General features: G+C 54.5%; 1 protein-coding gene across 1 annotated transcript; it reads right to left on the bottom strand.

The window, feature by feature from the left end:
* On the bottom strand, positions 1 to 1617 carry BDZ83DRAFT_569476 (P-loop containing nucleoside triphosphate hydrolase protein; the record flags this gene model as incomplete). Its single annotated transcript, XM_060504200.1, has 5 exons — positions 1 to 357; positions 465 to 787; positions 835 to 1135; positions 1302 to 1512; positions 1553 to 1617. 5 exons carry the CDS (start codon positions 1615 to 1617, stop codon positions 1 to 3), a joined length of 1257 nt encoding a protein of 418 aa, XP_060369003.1.
* Between the last annotated feature and the right edge of the window lie 10279 nt (positions 1618 to 11896).

The raw sequence follows: 11896 nt of genomic DNA, 5'->3' as shown, positions 1-11896 counted from the left end.
CTACTCGGCCAAATCCTGGTTATCTCGGCCGCTAGTCGCTGCCTCACCCACATCTTCTGCCTCGTCGTCTTCGTCATCACCGTCGCCGCCATCGCCGTGCCCGTCTCCGTTGCTACCCCCGTCATCCTCGCTCTCGGCCGCCTGGGTCCCAAGGAGAATGTCTTCGCTGCCTTGCCACTGCGGCGGCGGGCCGGGAAGCGCCGACTCGTCTTCTCGTGCCCATCCGTATTCCTCGTTATCTTCCTCGCTATCAGGAACCTCGAGGCCAGCCTCTGCCAGCTTGCGTTTCGCTCGTGGAGCCGTTGGAAGGAATAGCGATGGTTGGCTAGTGTCGTACTGCACACCAACCAAACCCGTCTGTCACGATAACGAGCCATGTCAGCAAACCACATAATCTCTCGCCTCGAAAATTCCGCTTTTGCGAAATTATGCCGGAATCGTGACTGCCCAACGAAAATACTGACCGCCTCAACTCTAAACGCCGCTGCGCTCTGCATCATGTCCGGCCCAGCCTTGCCGTCTAGCTTCTGCACACCGGCGAAGCATACAGACCACGGTCGCTCTTCCTTCCATACCCAGTCTCTGAACAGCACGACCCGCGTCGACATGCCCTGTTCCCATACCCCAGCATTAATGGATGGGATCAATGTCGCGCTCCGTTCCAAATGCATCTTGGTTGCACATTGCGACAGGACCACCACTGCGCAGTCGCGTGTTGCTGCTAATTTCTGTAGGGCACTGGTGATATACTGCAAAGCTTGGAGCCGCTTCGCTGATAGACCAGGACCTGAATGATATGAGTAGAAAACCTCGACGTGGTCCAGGACAACTCACCTTTGCCGCGCGGCTGATCTTTTCTACCGTCGGGCGCTTTGGGAAAAGCATGATTCACCAAAGCTGATAAGGAGTCTATCACAACCACAACCGAATTCGCTGGCACTGTCGCCGCCGTAGGACGGCAGAGAAGTGCTATCAGATGAGGCAGGCTGGGGCAGCTATAGTGTGCAAAATGATCCGTGGCGGATTTCGCCGCTTCGGTGTCCTTAGATGACCGAGTTGATTCCACTGCCCCGATCACCGCGCTCAGTCGGTGGCCGCAAACTGAATACGCACAATCTTTGACATGTGTGTCAGTCTCTTCGTCGTCTGCCCGCGCATGGTAGTCTTAGATGAACCGACCTACCCACACAGCGTCATGCCCTTGGCATAGCGCATTGGCGACCAGTTGAATACTTTGCTGATGGGTCAGTCATGAGTACATGGCGTCGTCTGCAGGACAGCATAATGGCAACTCACCCTACGGCAGTCTTGCCTGAGCCTGGTGGTCCCCAAATCTCTGTGACCTGTCCTCTCTGAAGGCCTCCCCCGCTTGCCGAATCTGGTGTCCGAAGAGACGAAGACGATATAAGAGCCCCATCTAGTCGTTCAATGCCGGTAGAGACATATCTAGCGACACCGCCGTCTAATTCTTCCAGTGCGTCAGCGGCGGACACTGTAGGCAATCGATCTGCACTCTGTTAGGAGCTGTGATGGTTGGAAGACGGGGTCATACATGCGTGTGGAAGGGAGGTCGAAGCTAGAGATATCCTCCTCATGAATGGAGTGGTATTTCTCCATTGCTAGGACCTCAAATTTTGCTTGACGGGGTTTGATATGTCCCGATTGACGACGTGAAGTTGAAAAGGTTGCACAGTATGACTCTGTCAACCTCACACGTGTCCGAGATGAGGTCATCAGCCACACTCGTGGCATGCAGTCATGTGGCTGAGGGAGCCTGCGCACCTTCTCGCCGTGCGACGACAGGAGCTGCCTAGGTACCTTAAGGTCTACCTGCCTTATGGCAAGATATCTTGCATCATCTTTTTGTATTCTCTAAGTTCAACCTACTCTGAACCCCAAAGAACAACAAGCCAACCTCAATCGTTGTGACGAGGAGCTGCGCTGCGATCCTCATACCATAGTCGAGTCGACGTACCGAGCCCCATCCTACTTCAAGACCTTGACTTCAAGACCAGCAGCTCCAAGCAATCACTGCCTTCCACAGAATTATTGTGGTTTCTGCACCTCTGTCTTCTGAAACATGTACGAACCATGGGAACGATTGGCACAAGATACCTTTGGGAATCCTACGTGGCCACCAGTCCGTCGATGCTACTCAGTCAGACAAGACTTCCAATTCGAGCCGCCCCAGCTTTTGCAGCCTTCCGGTACCGACCATCCGGAACGTTCAGGACCTTTCCGGGGCCTTGGCCAAGTTTCGGACGACAAGAATCGCCAGCACTGACGGCAGTGTTTCCGGGCCAAACAGGTGGAACGTGGCCGCCAGGGTCCATTGCTCGAGCGTGCCGTTTTGCGTATGCAGTTCCCTCGATTCCTCACCGAAGGCTTCGCGAGTCTATTTTCACAGCGACTCGGAACATTCTAGGACCCCTCCGGTTTCACAGCTTTTGCAGACCTATAGTCCAGTGAGCTTGGGCTCTCTGATCTGGTATCACCTCAGGCTCGTTGCTGCCTGTAACCCTAGCGCTCGATTCTCTTCACTCGTGGTTTCACCTGCCGGACCATATACGATCCTGGTATTGACACTTTACTACTGCCGGCAGGCAATCTGTCTGAATTTGAGAAGGGTTGACTAGAGCGCTGCTGGTGGTAGCACTCGTTCGGAAAAAATGCCGGGGAATCGCCCCCAATCGCTTTGGCTCAATAATGCTCAATAACACGGATTAGCCTTCAGCTATCATGGCATGATCCAGCCTGGGGTTTGCGGGGTTTGACATGCTCAGGCTGAGGCAATTCCTGACCTGGGGCCACCCCCAGATATTTTGGTTACTAGAACGCAACTATGTGTAAGTCGGGCGAAGTGGAAAGCTAGTCTTCGTATTTGTACGGCTACCCTGGATACCCGAAATCTGACTCCGTACTGACCGGTTGAATAGGCATTGCTCGGGTCGGAAATCGGAACGGCTATCCACAGAAAAGCCGGGCCTCTCACGAATGCATAGCAGGATCCTTGCGGAGATCAGAGATGTGTCCTACATACCCGACAGCGAAGGCCCGAGGTGCCTTACATGTATCCGTACAGTCACGGCCAAACTTTGCCCTAGAGCCTGAGCCTCAACGCATCTCAATGCAATAGAGTTCAAGGGTCTACCTGGCGACGGTTTTGCCAACTGTCAAGCATGATGGTACTCCGTACTAGGAGAGCATGCCGCCTTGTCTGCCAATGCCCACAGCCCAAGGGCCATACGCAGTAGGTGGAAGTGTTGGCCACACTACCTAAATCTCTTCCTCTTTCCCGATATCCGAGCTCGGGTCGACGGATCACGTTATCTCCCAGGGCCCAGAGGCAATGAGTCCTCATTCCTTCGCCGGCATTGGCACCGCACACATGTCGTCCATCTTGCAGGCCGGGGCAAATTGCTACTGAGGACCCTTAGTGACTGCTGGGGTCACCCGTCACGGGGTGAAGAGACCTGGGGTCAATAACGTGGAGGACAGGCGGAGTTTCCCTTATCCGCGGTTTTTGTTCCACAGATTTTGTGGAGAGGCGATATTGGGGCTCGGGCTACGAGTCTGCGGCGCTTCAGATTGCCTGGAGTCGCCCGCTCACAGGTGCGGCTAACAGCCACCATTCTCAATTTTGAACGGCAATTCTGGCCAGACCCTTTTCACCTCCGCATGTGCGATGCAAGGTACGCGCCTCTCCAGAATTTACATGTGGAAGAATGTTACCGTTTCTCCAACTTGCTGAATGCGGTTCCAAGCTTTACCGCTGACATCATGCTAAGGTTTGTTCTCTTGCGAAAGGGGACAGATTTCTTCCGGGGTAAACCCCCTCTATCTGCTTATCTTTCACATGTGACAGGAACGAGGGGCAAGCGTTCCAAACGTCCAGGGCCCAAAATCTTCAGGGCATTGTCCGGTTGAAAGACAACTCTCAGGTTCGTCAATTTGTCTGTTTGCATCTCACCTGAGGCATCTAGGACACAGCAGAGATTTCATAAGCGCCACTCACATGCCGCCTGCTTTTACAAAACCAAACCTCTGCTTCGTGGTATGAACAGTCGGCTTGATTGTTTGCTTGTGCTTTCGGGGAATCCCGGGATTTCGACCTCCCTCAGAAAACTGGGACTTGGTGTCATATCAACACACCGCGTTCGACATTTACACCTCTGGGCGTGCTCCCTTCTCTCCCCACACTTATCTGCATCCCCTGTATATCAGCCCCCTAGCGAAGCGCCATCCCCGGCTCATTCCCACGCCTTCAGTTATTGCCCTTTTCAGGAAGCTGGTTTCAAACACAGGCGTGTCCCGGCAAAGAAACTCGGGTCAATCTTCACCCAAGGCAGAAAGCACATGATACCAGTACGACCCTTGGCCCTTGGATTCTAGCTTCAAGAGCTACCGCCTTGGCCTCCTCCAAGTACTTTGCGGGGATGCTCAAAGTGAAGGGAGGTCTGGGGAAGCATGGGCAGATCCATTCTTTCTTCGAAGAGCTCGGTTCATTTCCGCTCGACCGTCGAACGCAGGAAGCAACAACTGACTCATGCTGGGCGAGCCTCGCAATCGACTCTGATGACAACTGCGGAAACCCACAGTTCCCCCGAGAAAATTGAGCGATAATGCGCCCGCTGGCGGCATTGCGAAGTCTTACAAGAGCCAGTCATTCCGACGCTTGTCTAGAGTGTTCAACCAGTGCACTCTTTGAGTTCATAGCCCCGGACTCTGGACTCGCAGGTCTTATCTTTCAGCCGTCATGAACCCGGTCCAAGCGAGACACAGAGGTAGGTGAAGCGATAACAGAAACGCCCAGGTGAGAGCGTCCGCCAGCGGTAGAAACAGCGAACCAGCCAGCGGGGTTCTCCCCGCGCGAACAACAACGGGCCTGTCTCATACAACAACACGACATGATACAAAGCAAAATGCAACTCTGAGCCCCAGGACTATGCATTATTGCTATTGTTGCCGCTGTCGAGAATGCAGAGGTCTCGCAACCCCCGCGCTTACGGTACATGCGTGGTGTGCAAGTTCGTCGTTGCAGCCCCCGCGAAATCCATCGGAAATTTCGAATATACTTGGTGAAAGCCCCCACAATCGTGCGATAAGCGTATGATTCTCCGCATGGCACAATTGCGTCCCATTCCGGCCGGAGGGCGGCACAAGCTATGCAGATACATGTGCAAATCGAGGTAGTCATTTTTCAATGGGGGTCGAGAAGTGGAAGCTTTTCCCAGGACAAAGACGGGAGTCCATGTTAAGTTGCGGGCGAGCCTCGGCAACATGTTCAGCGAAAATTCATGAGCAAACCAAATCAGTCCGATCAAGGCTTAGACGTCGACAAGGATATCCACGAAAGCTAACCGTCCACTGCATAAGCTTTATCTCTTTGCTGGGTATACTGGGGAAGGGGAGGAAGCAAAGAGCCGCAGGCAGAGTCGACCTCCAGCTTGCTGATACCCGACTCGAGATTGGCGCCTCCCAGCTCTACTGATACCCCTGAGAAAGTCGCGACTCGACAGAGAACCCTAGCTTGTAGAATGGACAACTTCCATTCGCTAGTCTGCTATCATTGCTCGTCAAAATGAACGGAACAATACACGCCATTCGGGATTCTGCACCACTGACCAATTAACCAAAGAAGGCTTGGTTTGGCGTCCGTGGACCTGTCTGCGACTAGATATCTTACTGTCCTTGAAAATACGAGTAGCGCAGCAATCAGACGTACCGGCCAGCCAGATCCAGGCGTGGAGAAGTCCGGGGGCGGGACAGAGGTGTGTGTAGCGGGAGAAGAAACTGGACAGATTTCTGAATTCTAGACTCCTAGAGCAATGGGGATGTTGCGACTGTTTGACAAATCCAACAGTGGAGGTGTCGACTCCGTGGCAGTTTGCCATTGCCAAACGCATTTGTTTCCATCAAACGAATCACCTCATTCTGTCGACCATGCCATCACAGAGTGCTCAGACGCCCCGATTACCATCAGCCTGACTCGGTTTACACACGGTTATATCGCGATAGCAATGCCATGTTTGGCGTACCGGAGCATGCTTTACGCCAAAGCTCGCGGGCTCGGAGCCTCTCGTCCGACGAAAATCAAGCAATCCACCAGTGAGGAGAAGAATCTAGGGATGAGAGATCTTACAGCACTGGGCACCCTAAATCTTGGGAACATGATCAAAAGGGTCTCCCCGGGATTCCCGAATCGAGCTTAGCGCATCTCGCAACCCGAGGGACTGTACGGAGTAAGCACCTGGATACATGGAAGTTCGAGCTGGAAAGGCAGTTCAACGACGGACCGACAATCTGACCAGCTGGGCACCCGTGGCGTGGCACCTGGGGTTATCGCATGCAATTGCGGACCTGACGCTAGAGAGGCAATAGAGCATGTGGCGCCGCTTGAAGATCACAGGTCTTGCGACGCCAATGAGAGACTTGGATGGAAGCATGGCTTGATGGCGATATCCTAGGACCAGAGCTTCGGATGGTTGTGGTGGCACGACGCCCCCACGTTCTGTCCCATTTGGAGTATGGGGGAGGCTCTTTCCTGGCTAAATGAGGGGTCTTTGGTCTTGCAATTACCGCAACGAGGGCACTCTCCTCCGATGCTGGATCCTGGAGGAGCGACGCCTCTCCTGTCGCTAGAGAGGATGCATTCCCGCTTATCCGTTGACGACAAAAACGGAAACCCGAGGCTGGGAACATAATGGTTGCTACATAGTGGCCCATGGAACAATGATACAATAGAGGCGGGACCAGAGTCTTTCTGAATCCTGCTCCTGAGAGAAAGAAAGAGAAAAGGATCCCGATTCCGACGAGGGTCCGAAGCTCGGCGGTGACAGCCGGCGACTCGGTGAGTGCGGCTTCACTACACAAAAGCCAAGGGATTGCGGAATTTCATACGCCATTGCGTTTTCGCAGACCGAGAGGCGAGCCGAGGGTCAGCGGAGCGTGGAGCCCTCGGCCAGCCACTACCGAGGGCTGCCGAACCGCAGAAGCGCCTACCCTGTGTCAAGCTTGGTGCTGGTTGAATATATGCACAGGGTAGAGGAACAACGACCAAGCCAAAGGGAGTCCACAGAGCCCCAGCAATTACGGATACTAGGCGTCTTATCTATTGAGGATCACGTCTCGCGCTGACGAGCGCTGAAGAAGTCACGATGCGATGCGGAAATTTGACTCATCTGCGACAAGGCTCTTTTCTCGCGCTTAACGCGCTGTGGAGTCGTGACAGGAGACAACCGAGACACACAAGGTAGCAAGGTCGAGAATCGCACCGACGAATGCTGATTCTCTTGTTGGCCTCATTCTTTGACTGGGTCGGCTGAGAGGTTTGAGATTTGAGACTCATCTTGGGCGGCCCGGATGACCAAGGCCCCATTGTTGTATTGCGGTGAGGCAGGTCAACTTGTGTGGAGGTTATTCTCTTGAAGGGTGTCTGGTGATTTGGACGCCTGGTGGCTTCCAAGGTCAAGAAGAGAGACAATGTGCGCAATGGCTACTCGGGATCCGGTACCGCTCCAGACTCTTATCTCGAAGGAGGGAAGCTAAGAAGCCCTTTACGCAGCGGCGGCCCCCGCACCCCCGCCGGGACCCGGGCGTTGAGGTGAGGGCTCGGAATTGCGATCCAAGGACGCTCGTAAAGACGGGCCAGCACATTGGGGTTCAAACAAGCCGCTGTCGCTGGGCTTTGCTCGGTCCTCTGAGCGACAAGGCAAGAAAGAGTAAAGTAGGGCGACAAGGCGATGGACAAGAAAGCAGGTATCTCGACTTGGGTCCCAAACTGACAACTCAAAGCGGCGCTTTTGAGTTGATACAGCCACCATTTGCTGGCTGCCTCTCATCTGCTGGCCAACAGTTCTCATCGCCTTACCAGTGCAAGCGCAATGAAGCGAGGAGCCCCCCACACCGCGGGGTTACAATCCCGACCTCATCTCATGGTGAGCTGAGGAATTCGGATCGCGACGCCGTGCCAGCTCGGACAGGCTGTCCTGCGCCCTGTGATACGGCCTGTACAAAGATAGGTCTACCTATAGACGCCTGAGGACCTGCCGCAGGCTCCGAGCAAGGATACACGAGGACTGCGGCTTGGGCGAGGAAGGACAGCATCGAACAAGCTTATTGGGCTTTATCTCTTCTCTCTGTATGCGCTTCGCCTTGCTTAGGCCAGACTGATAATGGCGGCCATGCCACGATGCGGCCTGGATTGGCACCGCGGCAAGGGGCATGGACGATCCCCCGGTCGGGATTGAGGCGAATTGAATGCCGGCATCCTCTCTCCTCAGCTGATACTTGTGAGATGAGGGCACGATTGGGGATTCCCCGTGGAGAAGAACCCGAAATACAGTATTTGTTTGGGCCGACGTGTTCCCCCAGATTTCCTTCTTGCCAATAAATGCAGGCGCCCGCGGGTCAAGGTTGAGCCTTCATTCCCACGGGGTAAAAACTGGCGATGAGCGGAGAGCCGGGACAAGATTGTGCCATGGGCGAGGTGACTTGGGCGGCGCATTGCGTGACGAGGGGTCCCTTTTCCCCCTGCATTTTTCTTCTCCTTCGTCTGTCTTCGTCGTCTCTCTTTTTTTGCTTTACTTCCCTGAATAGCTTCCCAAGGGCATGGCGGACCAATCAGATACCAGGATGGTAGCACAAGCTTGGGGTTTATCAAGAACCAAGCCACCACTTACTTCCGTTGCCTCACCGCCCCCCCGCGTCCGCCCACACACAAATTACAAGTCAGGGTCATTCGTGAGGACAAGCCGGGACCAGGCTGGGGGGTTGTTAATCTCGGTGGCCTGGGGAAAGGAAAGCGGGATGGCCAGGGCCATGGGATGAGATGGGCGAGGCGTGGAGGGAAAAAGGTCTCTTCAAGGTTACTGACGATTGTGCCGCCCACGTTGCACAAGGGCCTTGTCGTGTTATTCACGATGCTCGCCCCATCGATACTCCGTACTGAGCAGATATTGACTGCGGGAGGTAAGGCACGTGTCGGCAATAGACCGAGATGTGGTTCACGATCGCTCTGGAAAATTGATGTTGGGCCCCGGAGGTCAAAGTGGTGTGGGTTTTCTCAAGCGGCGGGAATAGCGGCGACGATGCCAATACGGGGGAACACGACTGAAGTCCTGAACCATGAAGGGGGCGGACGGGTACGCTGGGTGGATAGGCAATATTGCGAATGAGGCCGAGGATTCACCACAGCCAAGCTAGCAAGTCAGGCAGGCCTCAGGGCACCGTTTGAGCATTCCCACCACGGCCGCCATACCAAGACGGACTACGCAGACCCGGCATGACAAAAAGGAAGAGAAGAATTTTCTCTCCTCACGGTCCTACGACTATTACGGAGTACCTACTTCTCTGAGAATAAGGATCCCTATGCCTCTGGCATGGAACGATGGTGTAATAGTGCACCATGATTTGGGGCTTGGGCGGGAACGGTGAAGGATGAGGGTGTGAAGAGCCGGAACACACGATGGGCACAAAAAAAAGGTCTGCCTGCGTGTTTGGTTGCGCACTTTGCTGACCGACACGGCGGTCAGGTTCCGTCCCCTTCTTCTTGTCTACCTGTGACCTGTGCTGACTACTACGGAGATAATGATGATGGTGGTGGTGGTGTTGGCAATGATGGCGGTGATGATGCCACGATTTGCCTTTGGGTATAACAGCAGAGATGCTTGCCTTGTCGGATGGTGCCAGCAGAGCCCAGGCATAGCACAAGGCAAAAAGCTAATGATTTGCACATCTGTACGGAATACAATCCGTACAGAATCCGTACAGACTGGCAGGTGTAAATTATGGATCGGAATAGGTACAACGAGGCGGAGGGAAAAAAAAAAAAAGTGAGTGATAGGGAAAAACCTGAAGAGAGGGAGGATACGTACTGATCCCCAGTTTCCCCCGACCTGTCGCAAAACCACGTCGGTATCTGATGGTGCGCGTACCTTGCCTTACGGAGTATCTCAGGTGCCTCTCTCTTTACTACGTAGATACCTACGGTGTCACAGGTCCAGAGACTGAAGGGAGGTCCTTGGGTACCTCGTCGTCCGAGGAGGGAAAATAAGAGCATTGGATCCATCTTGAACAGGGCCGATACGTACCGATCTCTCCGGGAGAGCAGAGCACGTTGCTCTTGGCTTTTACCCAGAGTGGGGTTGGAACTGTGGAGAGTGGGGTCCAAACCCCCGGCTGTGACACGCCCTTTCTCTTTCCAAGGCACACGCCCCTTCTCTCCCGTCCTCTCTCGGGCTCTCTCTCTTCCCCTTTCACCCGCGTAAGTAACGTATGGGGAGAGAGTCAGTATCGTTTTGCCTCACGCCCCCCCTTATCCCACCCACATGCTGGACTCCCTGCTGGACATCGTCGTTGACTTCTGCTTGCTGAGGTTGTAGCGGCGTGGCTTGTGGTTGACGACACACACTCACAGTCTCACAGTCTCATAGTCTCATACATACACACACTTACCAGCGCGCTCTCGCGGTATCTTTCTCTGCCTCTCTCTTGGCTCCTGTCTGTGAGGTGGCCCTCGCCCACACAAGTCTCACACCCGGTCTATTTTCTTTCACAGGCGCTCGCTGCCGCCTCCTACCACGGTAAAACATCTATCCCTACCTGGCAGTCATGACTGGCCTGTTCCTTCCCCCGTTGTCACTTCATCACGGATATCTTCCGTCTACGACATACTTCATCCAGTCAATGGCGGATGGGCCAAGCATTTCTCCCCGTCTTTTACGCTCGTCCTTCGACGACGAAGCAGCCAGTATCCGTACTTGGTCCCCCGTACCTTACATACCGAGCCTCTTCCAGCCCTGTCCGATTACTCCACGGCTGCCGCGGCCGGGTGTAAATCTGACAGTCTGAGACTCTGGTCTGGGTCGACTACTCCGTAACGGATTTCCAGCCAGCGGTAGGTACTTAGGTACTTCGTTAACCGTACCTACCGTAGAGAAGTACCGTACTGCCGCCGATGCGCCCACAAGGTATAGCTTGCCCCCCCCCCCCCCGCGCAGGTGCGCTTGCCGTCTCTCTCTCTCTCTCTCTGATGCTGGCGGGTTTGACGCTGAAATGGGATTATGGGGTGGGAGGAAGCCATGGGGGCCCGCATTCGCACCCGCACTCAAAATCGAACCCCGTCGTCTTTCCACCAAGTACTGCCCGCTTTTTGGTGTACTTCCCTCTCACACCTCTGCCCTGGTATTGGGTCCGTATTTTCCGTCGTAGTTGGTGGCTCCCGGGCTTCTTCTGGTGCCCTTCTCTGACCATTCGTTAGGTAACTGTGGGCGACAAATTTGTATCAAGAGCCCCGTTTTCTTCTCGTGGAGAGCCCCAGAAGGGCATAGAGACACGGTAACAAGTACGGCTAAGCACGAGCACGGGCAAAGAAGACCGGGGGGAAGAGATTCCAAAAGGACAATGGTGCGAATTGAGTAAGGAGTAGACTTCCTTAGCAAACCTTGGCTGGCTGAGGTCGAAACTCACACATGGCAGATTGCAGAGCGTATCTACAGATTTCTGTACGGGTTGTTCAGGAGCCAAGCATTACTTGCTTGTACGGCGTACCGTCCAGAGCCCCAGTCAGGGTCAGGACCGGGTCTAGTGGGTATTCGTACAGGGACGACCAGTTTCCAACCAGGCCAGGCCGATGGAGTAGGTGCGAATGAGAGTGAGAGAGAGAGCGTCTGAGAAACCGCCCACGCCCTGCCCTGGGGTTCCTTCCCTTGCCCTTCTTCCCCCCCCCCCCCCCCATCCTGTCTGACCTGGGATTGGGACTACGATTGGGACCGCCCACACCCCATCCCGCCATCCACACCCTCCTCGCCGTCTTTCTCCCACCTTGTAACTTGAACTGGAGGTGACTTGCACACACACCTCACTCCCCATGTTTCTCTCTCTCTCTCTTTTTTTT

This window comes from Colletotrichum acutatum (assembly GCF_030867785.1).
Source record: "Colletotrichum acutatum strain CBS 112980 chromosome Unknown BDZ83scaffold_14, whole genome shotgun sequence".
Lineage (NCBI taxonomy): Eukaryota > Fungi > Ascomycota > Sordariomycetes > Glomerellales > Glomerellaceae > Colletotrichum > Colletotrichum acutatum.
The sequence above is the reverse complement of the archived record's forward strand: the minus strand, read 5'-3'. Positions and strand labels throughout refer to the sequence as shown.